The 26811-nt window shown below is 41.2% G+C and overlaps 1 protein-coding gene across 2 annotated transcripts; it reads left to right on the forward strand.

Moving 5' to 3' along the window:
- The first annotated feature begins 1288 nt into the window (after positions 1–1288).
- Positions 1289–26512, forward strand: xpo7 (exportin 7). Of its 2 annotated transcripts, XM_067483923.1 has the most exons (28): positions 1289–1398; positions 10033–10179; positions 11207–11300; positions 11686–11852; positions 11945–12010; positions 12092–12196; positions 13037–13202; positions 15370–15443; positions 15534–15653; positions 15746–15892; positions 16008–16180; positions 17525–17718; positions 17935–18040; positions 18204–18339; positions 19251–19324; positions 19665–19745; positions 20461–20524; positions 20670–20778; positions 20943–21049; positions 21682–21770; positions 21869–21976; positions 22068–22150; positions 22267–22481; positions 22720–22858; positions 22947–23104; positions 23324–23422; positions 23501–23628; positions 23777–26512. In XM_067483923.1, the coding sequence occupies exons 1-28, from the start codon at positions 1366–1368 to the stop codon at positions 23868–23870; spliced, it is 3276 nt and encodes a 1091-aa protein (XP_067340024.1). In that variant the 5' UTR covers positions 1289–1365; the 3' UTR covers positions 23871–26512. The 2 variants fall into 2 exon arrangements, with proteins under 2 accessions (XP_067340024.1, XP_067340023.1); XM_067483922.1 differs by having other exon boundaries at positions 11945–12196.
- The last annotated feature ends 299 nt before the right edge of the window (positions 26513–26811 follow it).

Here is a 26811-nt window from a genome sequence, read left to right on the forward strand (position 1 = left end):
TCCTCTGCTTTCCTTAAAACACGTAACAAAAAACCAAAACCAAAAAACTAAAAAGCCGACTCGGTTACATTATCTTTAGTAAAAACCAAACACTACAGTCAAATGACACACAAACGAGACTACAACACTACACGGCCCTCATTACACACTGCACTAAATAAAAACACAACACTGTGCTCTTAGCATAGAAGGAAAAAAAACTTGACTTGTATACTGAGCATATTTATATATTCATGAAGTACCGTGTTTCTTTTTAGAAAACCAACAGAAATAAAAACCTTTATGAACTGGAGATGGAGCCCAGGACATCACATGTCTGTCTATAACTCCACAAATACAGGTCATGTCACAGTATTAGAGGTCAACATATAGTCCTGCAGTATTATTTTGACAAGTTCCCTCTAAAAGCTGTTATCCTGTCCCCTAGAGTACAGCTAAGCAATGTACTGCGCCATCCTACTGTGTACCTCATAACTTCCAGGTGTAACTTTCTGACTGTCCTGATCATGGAGGCCACTGAATATTAAACCAAATTCTGATCTATTTGTCTGATATGCTCTGGTTCTGGGCCTGTCTTGTTCCCCTCCTCTTCCTCTTCTATTGTTTCCCTCCATTACTGACGTCAAACACAGACTCACATATGGCACTTCAAACCCGTTCTAATGGTTTTTACATTGTGTACTTACAGGGTTCAAAAGCACTGACTAGACACAAGTTTATGCAGTTAGTGTGTGAACTATGATAATAGTTCACTTGTGTTGTGTAGAGCATGTGGCTTTAATGTTCACCACCGTGCACAATGTGTTTTGTCACTGAGAAAATGCTGAGTGAGTTTTGGTAGTTGACTGTTTTGTTCCCAGAATGCAGTTCAGTGATTAACATTTCAGAAAAACTGTAAATGAAACACTTAGAGATTTAAAGATTTAAATGAAGCTGGGAAAATGACAAACAAACAATAGGTTTCAAGACCTACTGTCTAAATGAATCCAATAGTAGTGAATCCCTGACAGCTGAAAAGGCTCCAGGTCCCCGTGACCCTGAACACAATAGATAGATGGAAGAACCACATTTGAAACGTCAAGTTTTTAAATTGAATTTATTGAAACTTAAAAAGTAACTTTGGCTCAGACAAGAAAAGACAGGCTTATACTGTCTCTCTTAAACAGAGGCTAAACTAGGCAGAATAAAATAGAGGAAGAGAGAAGAAAAGGTGGAGGACGACTCTAAACGAAGTTGATGAAAACGGTGCAGACCTGCAGGAGCCGGCGCTCTGCAGGCTGAAATGAATGAGCTGCTGTCCCGGCAGCTGCCAGCGGGGGCGCTGCTGCCGCTCTCCTTACCCATAAGCGGGGGAGTGAGAGGTGCATGAAATGGAGAAAAATGGCGGATCATGTGCAGGTAAGCAGAGGTTTCATGTTTTTGTAGCCGATATTTTATCCAGGAGCTTGGAAATGGGTGTGAGCGCGGATTCGGGCGCCGTGTTAACGGCGCGGAGGCTGCGTGCGGCCGCTGGTTGCGGGAGGCGGCTGTGTTGGTGCTGTCCGGCGGTAAAAGAAAGGATGTGGCCGCCTGTGTTGACTTGTGGCCTGCTGTCATTGCTCAGGCTGCTGGATGCAGTTAGCATGTATTAGCACGAGGAAGGATTTCAGGCTGGAAAACGAAAACAGAAGCAGGTGGACGTTTTGTGCCGGTGCGACGCACATGGTCACCGGGTCCGCGCTGGGTTTTCTCGGTGAATTACACTGAAGTAAACAATAAAACGCGGATGGCTTGGCCGCGGACGGATAGCTGCCATGCTAACGCGAACGGGTTAACTGTCAGTTTGGCGCCAGTGAACATTTAAAGGCGAACATTTCTCATCTGCGGGGCACAACATTAGGACTTAGCCATTAGCGCCTTCCAGCCACAAACCCAGAGGTTTGATTGTTGCTCTGCTCTGCTCAGGCTAGCTGAGCATTTAGCCGGCTAGGCTAACGTTAGCATCAGCCCAGACGTCAACTTCTCCCGCCCGAGCCCGTTTGAAAACATGATTCGGTTCGTTTAACTGTTTGTCGGTAAATCGGGCTTCGTGCCAGTGGCTGCTAGCACCATGTTGGATGCTGTAAAGGCCCCGGAGATTTTACACCAATGTTGTTCCTGTGAGTAGCCAGGCAGCGCTGTTTTGTTTAGCTAGCCCGGCAGAAGCTAGCGGCTCCGACACATGTGTGTGTGAATAGCTGCCATTCAGAGAGGACATGGGGACGCTGGGTGAAGTTTAAAGTCTAATGTCCTCATTCTAATGCATTAAAATAATTCCGCGTACCGGTTAAAAGCTGAATTAGTAGCTTGTGCTGGTTTGTTTCTGTGAATGCGTTAGCTAAGAAACTTATAACTACCAACCCTATGTTAACTAGCATAACATCCCACATCCACTAGCGCACGTGCTAATTTGATATATGAAATATGTGTCAATAGTCAGAGGTGATCATTCAGCATCCGTGCTAGAAGCAGAGCAGCCGCACTGATGTGTGCAGCGGGGAGCAGCTGCATCACCGAGCTCCTCTGGAAGTTCTCCAAACAGGCTTTATCATGTTACTACAGTGGTGGATGAGGTATTCTGCTCATCTACCTCAGTCAAAGTATCATTAGGTATTTGTTTAAAAAGTACTCGTAATGCTTCCTCCCACGTTATGTTAGTATGTTTTTTTTTTTTAACCTTATCATTGCTTCAATGTTACACGTTTAAATGTTATATATTTTAATTCTAATGATTGTATTGTGATTTACCTCTGCTGCTGGGTGGTAATCTGCTTCTGCAAAGTAGCCATAGATATCAGGTACCTGTAGTGGAGTAAAAGTGCAGTATTTGTGTCTGAAATGTGTTGAAGTTGAGGGATGAAGTAGCAGAAAGTGGAATTATTCAAAGTCAGAATGCCGCAGCATTGCATTTATACACTGTTTAAGTAAAATGTGTAATTTTAACTGAGTTTTAAGACTAAATGCAGTATTTCCATTTGTAATTGTATTTTCACCATGTGTCATTAGGCTGCTTCTGAAGAAAAGGATCAGAGGACTTACTGCAACTTTTATTTAGTGCTACTTCTCTGCTTCTTTATTCTCCATAAATTGTTTGCTCTGTGGAATGTTTGGAATCAGAAGTTCCTAGAGCCCAAGATGATGTCAACCAAAACTCCCCTGTTTGAAACGGTTAAGAAACAAAAGTATTCATTGTCTGCCGAAAAAAGGTCTGTACCTTTTTTGAGCAGCATTGCTCCAGTCTTTAAAATATCATTTGAGGGGGAAAAGGCAAAAACTATTGATTTATTATAAAAATAGTTAGATATATTTGGTCCATTGCTCCCACAGTGAAACACCTGTTGTATCTGTAGTTCATTGGTGCATCACTTCATACAGAAGGAATATGAAGTTTAGAGTGTTTGAAATTTAAATATGGGAACATAACATTTCTTTGTTTGGAATTCAAATTGAGGTGCAATTACTTTGAAGGAATGCAAGGTGGCCAAACGGCTAATGTGGAGGCAAGTTGAATAGAGATGTAAACAGAAATTTAAAATTGTTACTGAAGAGCTTGCTAGCAAGAAAGAATAGCAGCAATTGAGTCCCACGCATGTGTAGATGAAATTCCATGGAGTCGTTCATAAACAGCTGAAAATGCCTGAGTCCGGACGATTTTGTAGAAGTTTCCCACACCTCTGCAGAGGAAAAGCATTTTTTAAATTCATATTCTATCGATAATTGATAATTTTATATGAACCTCGATTATCACTGTTTGGATCAAGTAGGTTGTGAGAAAACATCAACTTACATGAATTAACATGAATTGTACTGAAGGATGAGTCATGTTTTAGGACTTGAATAAGGAAAAACCTGATTGGATCAAAAAATACAAACTAATACACATTTATTTTTGTATTTTATTGACTTTTATAGACAATTGATTCAAATGAGGAAGGTAGCCAACTAATCCAGAATGAAATCAGTAATTAGGTCTGTGATCATTTAAAACAACAATTTTGGTCTTTGAAAACAAAAGTAGTGAATCTAAACTAAAACTGCAAAGATTAGTGGGACTTAGGAAATGACTTGGCTGTTCACAATTGATTAGTTGTAAGTTGTTAGGCAAAATGCAGAAATATCTGATATAATATGGAGCTGACTATAACTGCTACATTTCTTAAAGCGTTTGCTAAGCAATATTATAAAATGTAAAAGACATAAGATTTCTTGGTCCAGAAACTGTGGCTTCGGGACGATTCTTGAGGCAAACTCATTGAGGAGATCATCTTGGGCTCTGATATTTTTTAACCAAAGTACTGATGAATGCAGAAAATCCTCACCAGCTTCATCAATAGTGAAAAGCAGTAGTAGTTGAGACAGTCCACTTACGTTGCTGTGAATAATCTCAGGCTGGCTCAGTTAAGCCGTGCAGTTTAATGAGGTCCCATCACGCTTCTGGGTCTGGAAGTTTAAATTGTTTATCTTTGGATGCTTTCTGCAGTAGAGTTTCACATTTCAGCAGCAGTATGCAGTGCTGCTGCTGTCTGCTCCCTGATGGCTGATGAAATTGAAAGCAGTAAACCATAAGTGAGCAAGGCGAAGCAAAGCTGCTGAATGGAATTTTATTGTTGTAAAACCGGCTCTTTGATATAGACACCAATTTAAAATGGGTTTTTGACAATTGGATTCACAGAGTTGTAGCAGGTTGAACTTGTTGTCATTTGTTGTGTCCCTTTGTCTGTTGTCCCCACATTTCAGCCATCCTCCATTCAGCTATGGCAACATATTTGTCAGTGGGTAACTTTTGTTTCGTTGGACAGAGTGCAGACAGCGTACCCCCACTCTAATGCAGGATTTCATTTTTGCAGCCATCTCTGTTCTCTGCATATTAATAACAGCTCCCTGGCTCCCATGAATTATACACAATATCTTTGAAATGTAATACTGTATTTCTTTTATTTTTATTTTTGTCAATTGCCTTTTATGTTCAGATTTTACTTTAAAAAAATAGGAAAATTAGTACAAATGTTTCTACATCAGAAATGAAAGTTACATTTGTATTAATTTTTCAAGTCTTTGTTACTAAAACCTTTTTACTATATATTCCTCCACCATTTTTGTTACTTCTGATGATGAAAAAATATTTATATTTGGTGGATTGTGCAACTTCCATTGAAACTGCATGTAAATGGTAAATGCTCTGCACCTCTATAGCGCTTTTCTACCTGTTTGCATTCAAAGCGCTTTACACTGCTTCTCATTCACCCGTTCACACTCACAACCACACACCGATGGGGGAGCTGCTATGCAGCTGGCCAACGCTCAGTTGGGGTTCAGTGTCTTGCTCAAGGACACTTGGACATGTGACCAGAGGAGCCGGGGATCGAACCAACAGCTGGGGGAATTGGTGGATGACCGATCTACCTCCTGTCGCCCCCTGTAGGGGATGCAAACGTAACCCTTAACCCTAAATCTAGGACAATAACGAGTTTTTATGGGACTTTTTGACCATAACAAAAATGTTTCTTTCTATATATTTCTTTTTCATAATTGAATACAGTGTGATGTAGGACATACAATTTTGACAATTAATCTGGCAACTGGTCTGCTAGTTATTCTCATCTGTCATAGTTTCACACAGGAAACTATTACTTGATAAGGCTGTCGTCTTATCAGGTACATTTCTTTTTCAGAAAATGACGAATAAAAATCTGATTTACAGAATGTTTTAAAATAATTAATAATTCTCAGTTAATACACTATAGGATTAAATGGGTAATTACCTTTCTTCACTACAGCAGTGAAAATCCTCCAGAAACAAACACAAAACCATTGCATTTGTTTACCTAGACATAAATGCAGGACAGACAAACTGTAACATGTCTGAAGAGGGAAAATGTCTGTAATTTCAGATTTGGCAAACACAAAGATATTTATAATACTAGTTTCTGAACTTTTTCAGTCATTGTGTCACATGTGGGAAAATTCACGTATTAGTATTATGTCATTCTTTGCTGTATTTATGACAAGTTGAGAGGAGAGAAAAAATGATCAGGCCAGAAATCAGATCTCAATAATAAAGTGTGCACGTGCACACGGTTGCCGTGTTTATATGAACACCTCAGGCTGCATCTAGTGATTGTTTTCATCATCATAAATCGATTCATCAGCATGGATGAGAAACGTTTGAGGCTGTCACTGCTGCTTCCCCTGTGTGAAAACGCCACATTACTCTGCACATATGGATGTAAAAAAGAATCAGTAATTGAACATTAGAAACCAAAAAAAATGTCTGCCTGCTGTCACAGTGTGCACATACAGAAATAGAAATGGTTTGATTTAAAATTAGACCAAAAATTGTTGGTCGGCTGAGCAGGCTGAGTATCTGCTCTGCCATTTTAAAGCCTTCAACCCGGCACAAGTTATGATAAAGATTTGTGTGATTCAGTGTAAAACACAGGAACTTTATCTCAAGCAGTTCTTCCATCTGGGAAAGTCCTAGGTCATGAATCCTCTCAGGTCCCTGCACATAAGTGTGTTCTCAGAAAGCGATACTCCACCCTTTAAATATTTCTATTTATTGTTTAAACTTTCTGCACGTTTTGGATGGAAACCAGCTTAAAGCCCTGGAGTCATGTGGGGTTAGGAATTGAAACTCTGTTCCTAGTTGGGGGGTAAACAGTTAGGTGGCAGTAACAGAACCTTTAGACCCATTTTGCTCTATTCATTTTTGTTTTGTTTTAATAATCATTTTGTAATCGATAAGCAGAATTGGTAAAATTCGAACGATACCCAAACGTGGAGTGTTGACAATCCTGTAACGTGTATATTAAACACATTATCTCCATAATATGATATAGTTTGTGCCGTTGCCACAGTTACTCATTTAAAACTAACTCGAGGTTAAGAATTTTTCATTATCCTACGACTAATAAAAATAGCACGTCGAGCACAAAGATGGTGGCAGATGATGTGGGAAAGTTTAGGGTTAATAAAAGCAAGTGTCAGGTTGAATAACTTATTACTCTTATTCATCTTAGATCATTAGTTTCCTTGACTTTAAATGAGCACATATTTATGGCCCTTTCTGAAACAGAAGAATTAGCAGGACTTTTAAAGAGTGTTTGTGTTTGAGATAGTCACCGATAGTGTTTGGGACAGTGGCTCAAAGTTAGAACCTCAGTGTACATTTGTGGAGGCCTTTTATTTAGACAGAGCTCGGCCACTTTTAGACTTCGGTCTATTAGATGAAGCAAACCGATCTGTTGGACTGTCACAGCACCACCCATCTCTCGTGTTAGCTTCCTTCTCTTTGTGTGTGTGTGTGTGTGTGTGTGTTCGTTCATGTTTTATCACTTGTGTGATGCAACCTCTGTGTGTAAATTATAAACGAAGTATTAAGAGTTTGGCTTCATGGGGAGCAGCAGATGGCAACGTGCAGGCAGAGTTTGATGCCAAGCTCTTATCTGAGGCCACCAGAGGTTCACGGTCACACCTGCTGCAGATAACACTGCTTCTCACCTCCGTCACTTGTTCTCCCCATAAACACACTGTACCCCAAGTCCTCACACTGTAATGAAAGCAGTGAATGCATCACCAAGCAAAGCATGTTAATAACCAGAGAGGTGCCCCCCTACCCCAACCCCCTTATTTATACATTAAACCCAGATCTTTAACCGGGTGGCCTCAACATGTTGGATGTAGTTATCTTTATGTAGCTGGCACCTCAGTGTGCATTGCTGTCCATGACTCTACATTTAATGATAAAGGTTCACGGTTCATTAATGGCTCAGACAACATGCAAAGGAGTCAGCTTCAGTTCCTTGGTAATGGCTGAATTTTAATACATAAACATGGCCTGTCTGACTGTTGGGGTCCTGTTGAAATAAAAATCCTGTCTTTATTCTTAGAATATTCTGCCTCTTTATTGTCTGAATATTCAAGAGGCACTTGGCTGCTGACAAAGATTGAAGTCGCCAAAATGCTTTACTTTAAAGCTTTGTCTGAAGTTGTCAACTTTATTCAGAAGTTGATATTTGTACAATGTTCTCGTGGCGAATCACCATGACTGTTTTTTTTTTTCTATAACCCTAAACACTCAACCATATTGCCCAAGGTCCAACCTCTACCCAAATTACCAACTTCTTTTAATATCCACTCCTTCGTGCCAAGGTTGGTAGTCTGCTTTGTCTGTCTGGAACCAGATACTCCTGGAACAGTCTGCTTATATGTCAGAAAATGTCACCTTTTATTTTGAGAATATTTTCTGAATGTTCCAAACATTATTATTAGGACATTCCAACAACAGAGTGAGAGTATTCGACTCTTGGTTTTTTTGTACTTTTATAGTACATGGAAACAATACTGCATTCTTCCCTTAACAGGGAAATTCCTGGAGGGTAATGAAGTATTTATCTATTTATCGAAGTTGTTGTTGACAAATGTTATGTTTGACGTAAATTGGACGTAACGAAGGGCTGAGAGTAATGTCACTCAAACAGCAGCAGCAGTTCTCCCTTTTCATTGGAGACACCTGCACATGTGTTGGTTTTGCAACAAGCTGGAGTAATGGTGGCCACGACAGGTGAAGACAACCCAAGAAAACCAAAGAAAAGTCTTGTCCTCGTTTGCAGGCTTCCCACTAACACTGTGTGTTATCCAGCTCTCGGCACTGTCACCTGTGTTTGGAAGCCTTCAGACCCTTACATCCAATTATTATGAGTGGCTTTACTTTTTGGGTTCTGTGGCACAGCTGCTTTGGTAATTCTGGTGTGAGATCAACTCATGGAGATGATGTCTAGTTCTGTTAGAGGAGCTGAAACAGCAGAAAGACTCTTGATTTGTTTCCGTGACCTGAGGTTTTGTGGTGTAACTGTCCACATAAAGTTCTGCACCACACTGTAGCTGCCATAGTACCTTGTTCAGCCACTAGTACTGTTTGAGATGGAGTCACGTGTGTTTGGTCTGAACAAGTGTCAGTGTCACTTTCTCTGCTGACTGTTTTCTGGCCGCCTCACGTTAACGCTGTGGCCGTTTTTCAGTTTTTTATTTTGTGGTGTTTATAATTCAGTTAACTTGTTTGGTGAAGGTGAACTGCTTTATTTGTCATTGTACGTACAAGGTGGACGACCAAATTCCGGGAGATGATCAGATGGAGGGTTAGTCCTGAGCCGCTGCGACTGAGCGCGCCGCCACTAAGGGCCGACCTGACCTGCTCCCTGACCTGCTCCCTGACATACATGCTTTACCTATTCTGTTCTTTAAATTCCCCATTTACTCTTATCATGCAGCGAACAGGGGTCACATCATTGGTTAACGGAGCGCTGTATTTTATTAATTGTTAATGATTAACCAAATGGGTGCGACGGAAACGGATAATCCGCTGTGACCGCACCTAAAGGGACCGGCCGAAAGAATTTAATAAATGACCAAATATCATTTATAAAAATGGGTTAAAATTTCTATCTCTGCTTGACAAGTGACATTTATTTTGGCTTATACTGATCCGTAAAATGGCGTCAGATCAACTCTGATACTGATCCTTATAATTGGTTTGCTACATCTCTACCTAAAGTCCCAGATGATTATGATTTCTTTTTAAATCCCAAAATACATAGAAACAATAAATCTATTTTATCTGACAAATTTTAAAATCAGAAGATAATTACTGTGTTGAAACATGACACAGTTGGTTAATTATTGAAGTTGTATGTTCATTTTCTGCCAGACTTGCTTTTAAGAAGCTAGAAATATGACATGCTAAAAAAAAAAGTTAAATATTGTGTTGATAATTGAAATGAACTACATCAAGCTGTGGTTTATTAAATGTAAAGCTACCACCCAGAGTCCCCTCCCATGACTAAATTATCAATATGTAGGTGAAGTTATCATACATATTGGTCTTTCTGTGTTCGTGTTGTAAGAACATGATGTGCTTTGTGAGTTGTGAAATTTTGAACAAATGTGAGTATTGAGGAGACTTGCCTGGTGCTGACTGATAAGTCCTGTGTCTTCCATGTTTCTGTTCTTATCTAGGGCCTTGCCCAGCTGGAGATTCTGTGTAAGCAGCTGTATGAGACCACCGACACCGCCGTCCGACACCAGGCAGAGAAAGCTCTGGTGGAGTTCACCAACAGCCCTGACTGTCTCAGCAAATGTCAGCTCCTGCTGGAGAGAGGCAGCGTAAGTAGTTAGTTGGTCACAACTGCATCTGTGGTGAACGGATGTGGAAAAACCAATTAGTTCATTTTGGAGTAAAGGAAACCTGAACAAATGTAACAGCTTATTTATTAAAGTATAAATCAATTACTGATATAGATATCCATTAATTTAGCTGTCAGTTAGTTGGGTCTGTGCGGGATCACTGTGTGAGTTCATCACAGATGAGTCCAAATGTTTGAAAACTGGTGAAAGAACAGAAGCAGGTAATGTGAGAGAAGAGAAAACGAGTTGGAGTCACATTCTAGTTCACGAGCAACAGGAATTCTGACAAAAGCAAGAATCTATAGTCACATAATAAAACAAATATAATACTTGGAAATTTTAATGTGATGAGTTGTGGTACAAACATGCTGTGAGTGAGGTTTTTAATAATGATAGGAAAATATACTCTTACAGGTTTTTTTTTGTTTTTTAAAGAACTAAAAATTAGTTCCATAAATAGTTTTATTTTTTAGAAATCCCTTCTGAGTTGGTGCTTTGTCACCAAGGTGAACTTCAGGTTTTTTAAAGCTTTCTGCTGCTGATGAACTGCAGTGAATATGGTCGAGCATGAGCACTAATTATTTCTCTTTGGAAAAATGTAAGCGACCACTCACCACGTTCAGTCCTCTGTGTTCTTGTCCTCGTGAAACTAGACAATGAATAACGTTTTTGAATAAAAGAACATTAATGTTTTACGAACAGTTTGGGTTTTTTAAAATTTTTGAGATCTTCATGGCAGCATCACAAATGTATAAAAGTTGGTCTGTCCATGTGCAATATTATCACAGTTTTGACTTTTTATGTTTAATTGTCCTTGTTTTTCATGTCTTTAATCAACTTCTTTATCCTCACTTTGATTAATGTAAATGGATTGTGGAGACCAGTTAGACAGCACAGTTCAACCTGAGCTGTCGTTTAAAATAAAAGAACTTTCAAAATTCAGCAGTGCCCAAGTTCTTACCCTGCACACAATATCCAACCTGCTTTCTGTTTTTTTTTGTCACAGTCGTCATATTCGCAGCTGCTTGCAGCCACCTGTTTGTCTAAACTGGTATCTCGAACCAGCAACCCTCTCCCCCTTGAACAACGCATTGATATCAGTGAGTATTTCTGAACATGTGAAACCGATGTAGCATTTTGTGTCACGTTAGTCCCAACTTTTTTTTTATTACTTTTGTTATGTATAATTAGCCTTTAGGCCCATTCTTTATTCACACAGCTTTTAAACCTCACACAGGACCAAAAAGCAGGTTCATCAGTACTTACTGATGATCATAATCATGATAAAGACTAAGCTCTCTGATATAATGAAGCGTCAGTGCTTTTCCCAGCATCTGAAACATCTTTATCTGTAAAACTGAAACGTGGTGACTAACAGAACATACCTGTTGCAGGATGTCCCGTGAAAACGTTGCTCTTTGACGGTTAGACTTTGAGGTGTGTTGTTGAATTGTCCTGAGGCTCTTCGTGTTTTGTGCTGTACAGGGAACTATGTGCTGAATTATTTGGCTACACGGCCAAAGTTGGCAGCGTTTGTGACCCAGGCTTTGATCCAGCTTTACGCCAGGATCACCAAACTGGGCTGGTTTGACTGTCAGAAAGACGACTATGTCTTCAGAAATGTCATTGCTGATGTGACGCGGTTTCTGCAGGTCAGTATGTGTTTAGTCCTTTGCTATAAAACCTGCAGAAAGACCACTGTTAGCACAACATTTGTTAATAAGCTGTTCACGTGTGTTTACAGGATAGTGTTGAACACTGCATTATAGGGGTCACCATTCTGTCCCAGCTGACGAATGAGATCAATCAGGTACGCGCGTCCTCTTCTTTGTCCTTCGTCTTCTTCCTTTGTCGCGTTAGAAGTGTTGATGCAGTTTGTCTGTCTCTGCAGGCTGACACCACACATCCCCTGACCAAACATAGGAAGATAGCCTCATCATTTAGAGATTCCTCCCTCTTTGACATTTTTACTCTTTCCTGCAACCTCCTCAAACAGGTAGGTCACCGCATACACTTCTACAAGTGTCTATGATGGACCACAAAGCTAAACATTTCTATTAAAGCAAATGGCTACCTGGATGCAATGGAACATGGAATATGTTGCCCTACAATATGCTGCAGTTTAATCGAAGAAATTCAACTCTCACGTTAATGTAGTATTAGTAAAGCTAGTGACAAGGCCCTTGTGGGTTATTTTCTTTGAACATCAAAATAAAACCAATTCTCAAATTATTCCCATCAGTACATTTCTCATACATTCCAGCACAAATGTACTGTAAATACCATAAACTGCAGGTCTTTGTGTAGTTTAAGCAAGTAAACAACCTAAATTGCAGTATTTCTTTACTTTAACCATAAGCAAGCTACCTTTTGTTTTTTAATTGTAATTTTAATGATATATGGATTTATTGGATCCTGTGGAGAATAGTTAGCTTAAACTGGACACGTGATTGCAAAGACAAATCATTGTTGGTCTCAATAATGTGCTACAAGAAAAAGACACAGGTGACTTCATACCAAGTTTCTGTAATGTATTAATACGACCAACACTTTGACTGCAAGTCGTCTTTTTCAACTTAAATTTGGTGTCAGACAGCCTATAAACACTCGCATACGATATTAGTTTCATAAATATGTAGCCCATTGTTCTGAATGTACCGTTTAGATTTGTTTATGTGGTAATTTTAAGAACATACTCTAAAACGCTCCGTATTGTTATTTAGGACTTTCACTGCTTGTGGATTGTTGTGGACGGTTTCCACTTAGAGAAAAAAGTAAAATATTAACCAGAGAGCCCTGAACAAAGCTGAGGGAGGTGTTTCATTTTTATTTTCAGGCTTCGGGGAAGAACTTGAACCTGAATGATGAATCTCAGCACGGTCTCCTGATGCAGCTGCTCAAACTGAGCTACAATTGCCTCAACTACGACTTTATAGGAACTTCCACAGATGAGTCATCGGATGACCTCTGCACCGTACAGATCCCCACATCATGGAGATCAGGTAGCTAATGTGGATGTGGAGACATCTTACTCAGGCTCTGATTGAGGAAGTAGGGCTGAACAATATGGCCAGACTAGTGAATCTGGTAGTGTTCTGGATAATTCACAGTTAGTGACGGGTAGATCACTAGTTGGAGTGTATGGCACAGTTACAACAATGTGCTGACACAGTGTTGGTGTATCACTTAATAGCGACGTCTGCTGAATTACAAAACAAGGCAATGAGGATAAATGCTCCTGTTTACATAACCAGCTGATTATAAAGTGCTAACTGAATGAAAGAGAAGTTAATATATTCTAACTAGTGTAAATAAAACCAAAATAATATGACTATGACTAATAGTGTGTTGAATTCAGAATGTGCAGAAAAATTTGCAAGGGAGTATCAGCGGACAAAAATGTGAAGTTGTTCTACTTATGATACTTACTTAATACTTAAGTGAGCAGAAAAGGCAGGTTTGCACATTTTTATTTAGAAAGAAGTTTTTGTAGTGTGTTGGGGTGAAGGCGATTTTGCCTCTTTGAGACCAGTTTGAGACTCCTGCTTTGGAAAAACTCCTACACAAGGTACAGATGAGGCAGGAGAACATACAAATGTTTGAGGAGGTGCATTGATGAAGTTCTCCTGCCTATGTTAGACACATTTTACCTACAAATTAAGTTAATTCATTAAAAAAAATGTAAATGAACATCAGAAAGGAATTTGAACATAACTCTAATGAAAACAGGCAAGGAAAACATTTACCTTATTTGGTGTTATAAGAGCAAAATGATCTCAGACTGGAGAAAATGTCCTTTTTCTTCTACTTCACAATAAACACAATTTGGCTCTTTACGACACAGCAGCTGTATCAGTCAGTGGTTTTTCTCAAAGTGATACACACATCGATATGGGATTATGCTTTTTGTGCTCAATACATGCACTGATGTTTCTGTATTGTGTGACCCATTACTCTTTTTTTTCTTTCTGTCCACATGAACTCAAGACTAAACATGATTTATAAATGGATGTATTAAGACTTTGTGCTTCTCCTCAGTAACTAGGGCAAAGTGTGCAATATCTAACATAATGTAAACATAGTAAAGAACAGAACTAGTAGCATAGTAATTGCAAAAGATATGTTTTTGATGAACTAATAAATGTTAAGGTAACAGGACCTGTTAACCACCTAAAAGCACAGTGTTTAAAATCACCTGCACCTTTACTAACAGTGACCTCTGACCCTTACTTTTCATGAATTACTGTACATGCATAACCATAATTATTCAAACTATAAAAAACATTTTCTTAGTCAAGAACTTTTACTTTTGGGCTAAAATGTAGAAAATCTGCTCCTGTACTTGAGTAAAAGATATAGCACAAACCTTAAAGTGGTAGTGGAGAATTTATTTAGGTCAATACTTGCACCTGAGTATTGAGTTTGTGTACTTCTACCACCTCTTTACACAGTGTGTGACATTATGCTGTGTGGCTGCTGACTGCTCAGTGGCCATGCTGACCCTGGGTCTCCATAACATTAATAGTTGTGGCTGATTGGTTTATGAATCTGAAAGCTTCTAAAACCATGGTGAGCTTTTGTCAGTAATCTGACCCCCAAACAGCCCTGTTGCACAGTAACTGCTGTTTACATGTAGCTGGGTGCTACACTGTTTTACTTGAATTTAATATTAAACCTGTGCACAAAGCCAAACAGAAGACAGAGTAGGTGGGATGTCAGACATTTTACAGACGTGTGGCTGAGGTATCGTGACCACCTCTCGTTGGTTTCATGCTGTTGTCGTTACCTTCAGTGGCCATTGCTCTGTCTTGTTGATTAACTAAGCCAGTACACGTGGAGGTGTCTCTAGGGGAAGTGGCCAAAGCTGACATTACTGCGAAACTCCACAAAGCTGCTGATGCTCCCATTTCAATGACTTCCATTCGATTTCTTTTTAAAATGCATTTAAAACAATAATTCTCATTCATTGAATTAATTTGGTAAGACCGATGGTCCCACTGCATTTGTTCATTTCTTCTTGAAAATGCCATAGATGTGAAAATCCACCCTGTATTTCCAAACATTTTAATTTGGAACAAATGATCCAAACCTCTCTTTTGACCTACCTGCTATGTTAAATATCACCAGTATGTTGACTGTTGAACTGACATATTTATATCTCTCCTGCAGCGTTTCTCGATTCCTCCACCCTGCAGCTCTTTTTCAATTTATATCATTCCATCCCTCCGTCCCTTTCCCCATTGGTGAGTAAAGCAGTGATGTTATAATACACCCAGGATAAACTGTCAAGCCTCCTGTGTGCAGCCGGACATTGTGTGTTTTTGTGTGTGCAGGTGTTGTCGTGTCTAGTTCAGATAGCGTCTGTCAGGAGATCTCTCTTCAACAACGCAGAGCGAGCAAAGTTTCTTTCACATTTGGTGGACGGAGTTAAGAGGATACTAGCAAACCCCCAGGTTCACGACACACCTGCTTCCTGCAGTTATCTCACTGTCCTGACTTTTGCCAGCTGCTTGTTTTAACGGATTGAAACGTTTTTGGGTTTCAGTGCTTGCCAGATCCTAATAACTACCATGAGTTCTGTCGGCTCTTGGCGAGGCTGAAGAGTAACTACCAGCTGGGGGAGCTGGTCAAAGTAGAAAACTACCCTGAAGTCATTCGACTCATAGCCAACTTCACTGTCACCAGTCTGCAGGTGGGTTCTGATTATTTGCTGAGTTTTGGACGACGCAGAATTTGGATATTGTGGTTAAAATTAAAAACATGTTGTAAATACAGTGCCCACATGTTTGTCTCTTCCTCCTCTTCAGCACTGGGAGTTTGCCCCAAACAGTGTTCACTACCTGCTGAGTCTGTGGCAGCGTTTGGCAGCATCAGTCCCCTACGTTAAAGCCACAGAACCTCATCTGCTGGAGACCTACACTCCTGAGGTCACCAAGGCCTACATCACATCGCGGCTGGAGTCGGTCCATGTCATCCTCAGGTAAGAGCTGCCGGCATTGGAGGAAGGATATGTCCAAGTGGTTTGTTCAGCTGGCAGGTTGCTGCAGATGTAGCTACTAGCTCCAGTGGCTAACTCAGTCAGCTGACGGCCTGAATTTGATTTGACATGATCGCTCAGAGCACTGTTGATGACCAACACGATGTCTGCTGTGCAACATGAGTTATTGTGTTTTTGAATCAGTGGAGGCAGTGATAATAAAATTTGCACCTATAGAATCAATATACCCAGCAGTTTGGGGTTTCTTCAGCTAGTTTCTTCAGCTAATCTTTATATCGTACGGGATACTATGATCTATACAGAATTCCTTTGTTAGTGACACAGAAGTATGGTGGTAGTTAAAGAAACTTGCCATCATTACCATAATGATTAAGATGGTGGAACTTGTGTTTTTTGTTTTTTCTTACACTCAAAGGCATTTAGGCAGAAGTTCTGGGAATCTGTAGTATGTTACATTATAGTATATTCTTTCCTTTGTATTTGTCATTAGTGAGCCCATCACTTGCCTTTGCACTCAAGCTTTAAGTTAAGAAAGTGGAAAGTTGGTAGTAGCAGCAGTAGGGCTATGCGTGAGGTGTTCAGTGACACTACAGAGTGTTGGTTATTGCAGTTTTGAAAGTGCTTGGAGTCAGATATACAGCCTAGTTTCTTTGTGATTTAAAAATGCTGGTCAAGAAACAAGGTGATCGCTGAATAATTACAGAGCAGATCACAGAACTGCAGCATCCTGGATTGAGTCTGGCTCATGCACCTCAGGTTTTTTGTCTCTAAGCTTCAAGTCTCTATTAAATAATAGGGGAAAAAATGCCCAGACTAAAAAAAATCACTACTTTTGACTGGGAGTACAATAAATATTGCCAGCTTTTTCTCATAAATATTGTAACGATAATGTTTGAAACCAACGTGGAAAGAACCACCACTATTCTTCAACCCTCTGTAAACCTGTGGAAACACTGACAGTCTGTTGCTTTTAGCTTTTACCCTGTTGAAGTTGGTTTATCTTAACAAACATGACACAGAAATCAGTAGTTAAAACAGCTGCTCTGTCATTTTATAAAACCAGAGGATGTTTTCAGCGGTGGATGAATCAACATTTGGTATCTGTTGTGCTTGTAGTTGCAGAACAGTGATTGTAAACTATGCTGTGTGTTCATGGTGCTGGATATGGAAACATGTTTGAATGTGTCTTTAATAGTTTATGGACCTGATGGAGCTCTGAGGAAGAATATTGATTAGTGAGCATTGCTGTTTTAAGCCTGAACAAAAAGAACATTTGAACCAGGCCATGAATGTAAGAACCAATCTGTTGTAATGTCTTCTCCACAGAGATGGTTTAGAAGACCCTCTGGACGACGCCGGCCTCGTGCAGCAGCAGCTCGACCAGTTGTCCACCATCGGGAGGTGTGAGTACGAGAAGACGTGCGCTCTGCTCGTCCAGCTGTTTGACCAGGCGGCTCAGACTTACCAGGAGCTGCTACAGTCCACCAACTCGAGCGCTGCAGACATAACTGTGCAGGAGGGTACGAGCTGCATGCACATTAACACTTTTGATTGTGTTTGATACATTTAATTTAATTTATTTATTTTTTATTCTCATTGGCTTAGAACCACAATCCCCTGCTACTGGGGATTGTAACAATTAACACAGCCTATTTTTGCTTACTAGACAAAAATGTCCATGTCTTAACCGCACATTAAGTGTGTGTGTGTGTGTGTGTGTGTGTGCGCGCGCTCAGGTCGGTTGACGTGGTTGGTTTATATAATCGGGGCAGTGATTGGTGGACGGGTGTCGTTTGCGAGTACGGATGAGCAGGACGCCATGGATGGAGAGTTAGTCTGTCGGTAAGAATTCAACAAGCTTAAATTTAACACTTGAAATATAATCCTACAATATAAATCCCCACCCGAAATAAAAAATGTCTGAAAGGATTCCACAATGAGAAGCCGTTGCCCTGACGGAGACAGAGATTGATGTATTAAAACTGTATTTGTGTGCACACCCCAGAGTGCTCCAGCTGATGAACCTGACCGACTCTCGGCTAGCGCAGGCTGGTAACGAGAGGCTGGAGCTGGCCATGCTTAGCTTCTTCGAGCAGTTCCGGAAGATCTACATTGGCGACCAGGTGCAGAAATCCTCAAAGGTGAGAGGAGTGTTTCTTCTTCCGATAATGCTCCAGAAGTTTACCAGAGCAGCTTTCCCTGCATGTCCTCTGTTAACTGGTGTCCAGGTGGTGACAGTGAGCAGATCTGTTGTCCTGTGGTGTCTGCTAGTGCTGACTACACTCATGTCTATAGAGTCACAGTCTCCCATATACTGTTGTGGTGTAGAGCCGACTGCTTCATGCTGACTGACAGTGTTTTCTTTTTCTGTGGGGCAGAAACTTCAAAATGTGAACGTCCCAGATAAGTGCTAAAACGTAGAATCTGTACTTTGTCTCCATGTGTGCCCGTCTGGTTTAGTATTAGATCCTCCACCCCCAACATCTACAAGTTCATCAGTGTGAATCTGGGATGTTTGCCACACGCTTGCTAGTCTCAGCTCAGACGAGATCCTGGTGTCCTCACAGCATCAGCCTTTACTAGTCCTGCATGTTTACCACATGATTCATACTCCAAGTTCTTGTTGGTGATTTCAGTCAAGGAGGTTTTAGGTTTCTGCAAGGTGTTGGTTCCATAAAACTTGTGTTAAAAGAGCAGCCTGCAGCCTGCAGCCCAGGAGGAGTCATCATCAGCTCTTCTAAACCCAGCAGATCCTCCTTAAAGCTGATTTACTGTAGTTTACTGACTCTGTCCAGGAATAATTTGACCAGCACCTCCCTACGAATTGATACTACTGATTTAGGTCTGTCCCAGAAAGTGGCTTCATCCCAGTATGTGTTTTATCTTAAGCTGTTTAACTGGTGGGGAAATATTTAATTTTGTCAAATGGACATAAACACACAACAGTATGTGCAGATTTCATTTTCTCTTAGCTATGAAACATTCTTGTTCCTGTAAATGTTTACCATTTACATTAATGTGTCTTCATGTGTGTTTTTTTTGTTAATTCCAGCTTTATCGCCGACTTTCAGAAGTATTGGGCTTGAATGACGAGACGATGGTACTCAGCGTCTTTATAGGGAAAATGTGAGTAACAAAACAGAAAAACCAGCACAGTCAACTTTGGAGAATAATTTAGTTAGAAGTTAACTTCAAATGTATTCAATTAAATTGAATTTGAAAGGGAACCTTTAAATTCACTAAATGAAAAAAATAACATTTAGGGGAAAACGTGAGATCCAATGTTTCCAACACGACCTTTGGTCTTTTAAATGATGTCATGTGACCACGCAAGTGTTGAAGGCCTCGGCAAAAAGCCAATTTAAGGATTGTTCTGATTTTACAAAGTGGACAGTCAGGTTTATATCTATATAGTAATAGTGAATTTAAAATACTGATGAAGTTGCCCTTTTTTGTTTTTTCCCAGCATCACAAACTTGAAGTACTGGGGCCAGTGTGAACCGATCACCTCTAAGACACTCCAGCTATTGAACGACCTCTCATTAGGATATCCTTTATCAGTGTGCATTGTGTGAATGTTTCAAGCTCCACTGGCTCATCATTTGGACAAAAAGGACAGAGAACAAGTATTTTAAAATAAACATTGGAGAGATTTGATTCAAATACACTATAATCACAAACCAAATCATCTGAGCGCGTCACACAGCACAAGAGCCAGAAGAGTTTTATTGTGGACTGAAGAGAGAAGCTTTGAGGCAGAGACAAAAGATGTGTCATGTCATTTGTTCCAACCCCGTTATGCACAGTCACACGATGGTAAAAACACTGGAGCTGAGAAGAGGATGGGGCATCATTTCTATAGCAGCACAGGGCTCTGTTAAACTATTATTTAAGTTTTCTATCTGATCATTTGAATGGAAGGTTTTCTCCTCAGTGATATGCTTTGGGATCTGGGGAGGTTCTACCATGATCCTGTAGTGTCTGAGTGAGAACTTGTCTCATTAAGGCTGGTCTTCATGTTTAGTTCCAGCTTGATCACTGGCTCTAAACACTCAATGCTAAACTCTGGTTTTTAGGAAAAGTAAGCTTCACATGTGGGCTGTTGTCTGGTGCAGGACACATCTGGCTACTGCATTTGTTACGTGAACTTGCAGTAAAGACCCGCTGTGAAAATACTTTTGCAGCCCTGGCAGTAAATCCAGTGCCGGCTTTAAATACCATCCTGGATCTGTACGTTTATCCTTGACCTCATGCTTGTGCACATACAGCAGTGTGAGAAAGTTGGTGAAGCTCAGTGCTGTCCAGTTCATGCTGAATAACCACACAGTAAGTACATCGTCCATCTCTAGGTTTATCATCAGAAAGGTGCAGCTGCAGTATTGAATTGCACAGATGGTTGTGATGTTGTACCTGTTTGGTGCATGTTGTAAAACGAACCACACTATCAGTAAAGTCTTTCCTGTTGTGTCAGAGCGAGCACTTCTCCTTTCTGGGAGTGAACAACCAGTCGAATCTGAGTGATATGAGATGTCGGACGACCTTTTACACTGCACTGGGACGCCTGCTAATGGTGGATCTGGGTAAATGCACACACACACACACACACACACACAGTGAGAAAAGGCGAGAATAAACTGACTGAAAAAGGTTTAGTGGTCAAAGTGAAGAGCTCTTTTCAATCATTTATTCCAGGCTGCGAACCCTAAAAACTGATGGCTTGTTACTGTGTTTTCTGTGTGTGTAGGTGAGGACGAGGACCAGTTTGAACAGTTCATGCTGCCCTTGACAGCTGCGTTTGAAGCTGTGGCTCAGATGCTGAGCACGAACACCTTCAACGAGCAGGAGGCCAAGGTGACGAGCCCTTCTACACTCGAACTGCAGCGACAGCAGAGCCACATAAAACAATCATTACTGACGTGTTCTAATCACTGAGCCACACATGGCTGCACATCCTGCCACTGACAAACAACTTTTAAAAGGTTTCAGGGTCTTATTGCTGTGGCCAAGGACTTTTCTAACTCTGACTAGCTTCAGATAAAAGTCCATCTTGTGTCGAGATTCACAACTTCCAGCTATTATCTCCTTCTTTCTGTTTCTGACAAATTAAACAAAAAGTTAGTCTTTAATTAAGAAACTAAGCTGATTTATTGACTGCGTGAAAATATTTTAAACAGCCTGCAACTGTGCGAACTGTAAGTTGTAGTAGTGAATCTTGACAAATGTGCTGATACTTTAAAGACAGAATAATATACATTCATTCAAGTTTTATGGCAAAACCGGGAGAAGCGATGTAAAACTAGTCTCTGATTTCTCATTCAGTTAACAATGTCCTAATTGCTCATGTAGTAAATCGGAAACCTTTAAGTCTTTTTATTACTATTTCCTCCAGTCACTTCAGAAATAAAGCCAGTTAGAATTAGAGCCAGCTGTAATGTCAGACAGGTGATCTGTCCTAACGGTTTTCTTCTGTGGTCTTCTTTTAGAGGACTTTGGTGGGTTTGGTAAGAGACCTGCGGGGCATCGCTTTCGCCTTTAATGCCAAGACAAGTTTCATGATGCTCTTCGACTGGATGTATCCTTACAGCTCACAGCTGCGTAACTGTAGGAAGAAACTACTCGTAATGATCAGTCCCAGTCTCTGTGAAAACGTTCTTTAACCCAAACGCTCAGATATCCAGCCTACATGCCCATTTTGCAGCGGGCCATTGAGCTTTGGTACCATGACCCAGCATGCACCACACCTGTCCTCAAACTGATGGCCGAGCTCGTCCACAACCGGTAAGAATGCTTCCATAGTATGTGGCACAATTAAGAAGACAGATTGGAATTAAAGACTGTGATGCTACGTTTGGCCTGTTTTATTGTCCAGATCCCAAAGGCTACAGTTTGATGTGTCGTCGCCCAACGGCATCCTGCTGTTCAGAGAAACCAGCAAGATGATCACCACCTACGGTATGTGGACAAGTAGGACAGTCCTGAATACTGGCACCACCTTAAACTCCACTCCTGTTACCCTGGCTGGTTCTCAGCTGTGAAGTGTTAGACCCTCACCAGTCTGATCTCTTTAGGGAATCGCATCCTGACGCTGGGCGAAGTCCCGAAGGACCAGGTGTATGGAGTGAAGCTGAAGGGAGTCAGCGTGTGCTTCGCCATGCTAAAGGCGGTGCTCAGCGGGAACTACGTCAACTTTGGAGTCTTCCGTCTGTATGGAGACGACGCTCTGGATAATGCCTTACAGACCTTCATCAAACTGCTACTGTCCATCCCTCACAGCGACTTACTAGTACGTTCATCTGTGTTTTTATTCACTTGTGCAATGATCATCATGCAGTGTAGACCTGCATGTATATTTTAAATCAGCTGCACAAACCACCTGTGGTCATTTCAAAATGCAAAATGAGCTTCACCGTACAGAGAAATGGAAAAGGGCATTAAAGTACAGTACTACGCTGCGTCATCAAGCTAATAGACTCTGTTGTTCTGAATGTTCTATGACCCTGATTCTGGTCCTGTCCCTGCAGGATTATCCTAAGCTCAGCCAGTCGTTCTACTCGCTGCTGGAAGTGCTGACACAGGACCATATGAACTTCATTGCCAGCCTTGAGCCTCACGTGGTCATGTACATCCTGTCTTCAATATCAGAAGGGCTCACTGCACTCGGTAAAACACTTGGAGGTCAGAGTGTGCATGTGTGAAGAGCGTGCACGGCACTATATTTTTTACATCTGTGTGTGTGTGTGTGGTTCAGATACGATGGTGTGCACGGGCTGCTGCTCCAGTCTGGACCACATAGTGACCTACCTGTTCAAGCAACTGTCGCGCTCCACGAAGAAGCGTCCGACTCCGATGGCAACAGACGACCGCTTCCTACACATCATGCAGCAGCACCCAGAGATGATCCAACAGGTCAGATGATCTGCTCGAACTTTAATATCGGAGACATGTTTCCGCTCTCCAGTTAGTAGCTACGCAGTCAGAGTTTGATGATTCGTGAATAAAAATTTTGGAAACAAACCAAACTTGCAGCTTGTTCACCAACAGAGCTGAACATGTAGAACCAGAAAATGATCTGGACACAAGGTTGACAACTACTGAAAAAAAAAAACGATTCTGTTTATTGTGCAGATGCTGTCCACAGTTCTGAACATCATCATCTTCGAGGACTGTAGAAACCAGTGGTCAATGTCACGACCTTTGTTAGGCCTCATCCTGCTTAACGAGAAGGTAAACGTCAAACACAGCCTGGATCATCTCACAGAAACATCCGTGTTTGTGTATTAACTTTTACTTAATTTCCTGCAGTATTTCGCTGACCTGAGGAACAGCATCGTCAACAGTCAGCCGCCAGAGAAGCAGCAAGCAATGCACTTATGTTTTGAGAACTTGATGGAGGGAATAGAAAGAAATCTACTAACAAAGAATCGGGACAGGTATGTCCGATGTCGCCAAACATTGTAGCACGGAGCTTAAAAGAATGAACTGATAATTGTAAACGTTGACCACATTTATAATTTAATAATTTTAATTTTGGTCATTTTCTGCAGAAAGTGTATTCACACTCGTGGCCTCTCTCTGCAGGTTTACTCAGAACTTGTCGGTGTTCAGGAGGGAAGTCAACGACAGCATGAAGAACTCAACATACGGTGTCAACAGCAACGACATGATGAGCTGACATTCCACACACAGTCTTACCCAGCTGCAGACAGAGCTCACCCCTCCCCTGACCCCTCCCTCCCTCCACTACAGCTTCCCTCACCTCTCTGCATCCGCCTCTCCCGCCTCCCTCCCCCCCCGGGCCCGGATGCCTAGGGATCATGTCCTCACCCCGATACGTGACGTACGGGACTGTTGATTAAATTCAGCGAATAAACCCCCGCCACCGCCCACAGCCCCTCCCCCTCTTTTTTTGATATAAGCATATATAAATATATACAGATCTATTTTAAAGCCAGTCTGCGTTGGCCTGACTCGTCCTGACAGTGGAGGGGTCGCATGTCTAAGCACTCGCAGAGGAAGGAGTGGGTGCTGCGGGTGGGAGGGGTGAGGACGGGGACAAATGCTGGTAAGCGTAGTAATCTGCTTCTGCCTGCCTTGTATAGAAAAACACACAAAAACCCAAGTGTACATTTTTTTTCGTAACATTTTGAACAATGTTTATAATGATCGAATTTAAAACACAAAGGTGACAAAAACCGTGTGATTGAGCTTTTTACAGTGTAGTGAGTTAACTGTCTGTCTGCGTGGGGAGCGAGCTTTCCACAGGAGCTGGAGGTGAGAGAGGGAAGAAGGGTGAGTCGTATGTGGGGATGGGGATTGGGATTTAAGGGGTGGGGGGGGGGCACAGGAGCACTCAGGCTGCAGAGCCGTCACCGTGAAAAGGAAGCAGAGGCGCACACACTAACAGAAAGGAGGGTCAGAGCATCCACGTTGTACATTTATCTCGGCCTCTGGTTGAAGTGATGTAAATAGCCACGTACCCCACGGCTGCAGGCTCGACGGCCTTTAAAGGGTCACATACACTATTTTTCAATGAGGGTCTCATTCTCCTTATTGTGTCTTCTCGAAATCTTGTGCCCTAAAAACGCTTTCATTTTAAAAAGTTTCTGCTGGAACAAGCTGCTGTTAAAACATTTATGAGGACAAGAAGCTGCCTGAAGAGTCCCACATTTTAAAAATACTTACCCTTAACAGAACTGTGTAAAACGATAAAACAGACTGATCAAACTTATCAATTATCGATTAGTGGATAATCTATTGCTTTGGTAACTTCTCAAGCAAAAATGCCAAGACTTACTGTTTTCAGTTTCTCTGATGTGAGTTGGGTTTTTTTCCCCCTTTATCGAAACTACCAGTTTTAAACAAGACCTTTGTGATGGGAGGTGCAGAACAGACACTTTAGAGAAGCTGCAACTCCTGATTAATCAACTGACCACTGTTTTGTCTCGACAATCGAATTTCGGGAGAGGAAGCCTCATTAGTTGATGGGTTTAAAAAATACCAGCTACAAATGAAAACCTCAATTTCCCAAACATCTTAAAAAGCGAATTCTTTTTTTTTTTTTTTTTTTGGTTTTTGTGTAAACGGTGAAATGAAAGCTGATCATAAGAAGTTTGAGTAAAATAAAATGACATTTCATTATTTTTGTCTGTTGGTCCAAAATCCAAAGATTCAGTTTAGTGTCTTACATTTGACTTTTAAAATGGCTAAATCGTTATACAGCAAATTACTCAACTCTTGATCAGTTTTATTCATTAATCATCTGTTTAACTCCGACCAACAGCCCACAACTCAGATGTACTGTTTAAAGGTGTTACAGCTTACATTCACCTTATTTCAAATTCATTTTTCAGCTCTAGACATGTTGATTTCTTGTTTTGGTAATTTTAATAATGATTCTCAGCCTCACGATCAAACAGCAAAGATCTGCATTACAGCACAGAGCAACAGTGAATATTTGGCATTACTTTTAAAGACGTTTCACTTGGTTGGGTTAGTGGAAGGGTTGTTTGAACGACCCAGAGCTTGAGAACCCCCTCCCCCCCTCAGTTAGGTCCAGTCTGGCCCGGCTTCGCCTTTCTCCTCTGTGGGTCTCGTGTTAATGCTCGTTTCCCTGCAGCGGTCGACGTGTAAGCAACATGGTCACGGCTACATTTTCCCCTCTGGTAGGCCGGATGCAGTTTCCACCATTTTGTTTACACTCTGGATTCCTTGGACCAGGTTTTAGGACTGTTCCCCTCCCCCTTCTCTTAGGTCCTGCAGCAGAGTCCTTTTGGTGTGGGTGTGTGGTGGTGTCTGTGTGTTTGTGTGGGTGTGTGTGAAGTGGCTCTCTGTTGCCTGGTGTGTATGTGGCATCTCATGGTGCTGCGAAGGCTTGAACCCATGATGGAGCTCAAATAGCCAAGGTCTGTGCCATCGAATGGGACAATGTCACAATGGAGGGAAAACTACCGTAGTTCCCGGTTGTCGAGTCAACTGGCCATCAGAGCTCCATTGAAGAAAACCAGTTTAAATATCTGAAGAAAATTGCATTGAACCTTGGTAGAGGTCAGAACAGTGTACAAAGAGAAGCAGGAGTGGAGTCTATTAGCAACTTGTGTTACTCTCTACGATGTTGCTGCTAACTGTTTGTGACAACTAGCTCATCTCTAACCATGTCAGCACTCATGGATGTTTATTGAGTTCCTAATTTTTTGGTTTGTGTCCCTGATGTGAATGTGTTGGGTCCATAGAGTGAGTAGCTGTTTGAGTTGTTTGGATGTCTGCTACATATAGTGTAAGCATTGTGACTGCAAATAAACCTCATTGATTTTTAGAGCGCGCTGCTTCTGGCTTTTTATTTTCGGTCATTAATGTGGAATCTGCAACTGCTCAGGTTTTAAAAACCAAGGTCGGTCATTAAGTAACTGCCTTCCCCTGTTCTCTAAGGTAAACTGGCCCTGATCACTTCAGTGTTTTCAGACCAGATTGTTCTGCAAAGTTTTAAAAGGCCTTCGTTGGTATTTTAAGCCCTATGACTGGCCACCACTGCAAAATGATTTAAGGTGCCTTCAGTAATCAAAGAAAACTTTTAACAAGTGGGAAATGGCTGAAAAGGACATTTAAATCAAACTTCT

The sequence above is a fragment of the Channa argus genome, chromosome 18 (assembly GCF_033026475.1).
Source record: "Channa argus isolate prfri chromosome 18, Channa argus male v1.0, whole genome shotgun sequence".
NCBI lineage: Eukaryota > Metazoa > Chordata > Actinopteri > Anabantiformes > Channidae > Channa > Channa argus.

What these genes read in the sequence shown, in the direction of transcription:
- xpo7 (XM_067483922.1), top strand. Translation starts at nt 1,366, where the DNA reads ATGAAATGGAGAAAAATGGCGGATCATGTGCAG. An exon ending in TTGAACGACCTCTCATTAGG is followed by an intron (nt 19,746 to 20,460) that starts ATATCCTTTATC and finishes ATGCTTGTGCAC; the next exon opens with ATACAGCAGTGTGAGAAAGT. An exon ending in AGAAGGGCTCACTGCACTCG is followed by an intron (nt 22,859 to 22,946) that starts GTAAAACACTTG and finishes TGTGTGGTTCAG; the next exon opens with ATACGATGGTGTGCACGGGC.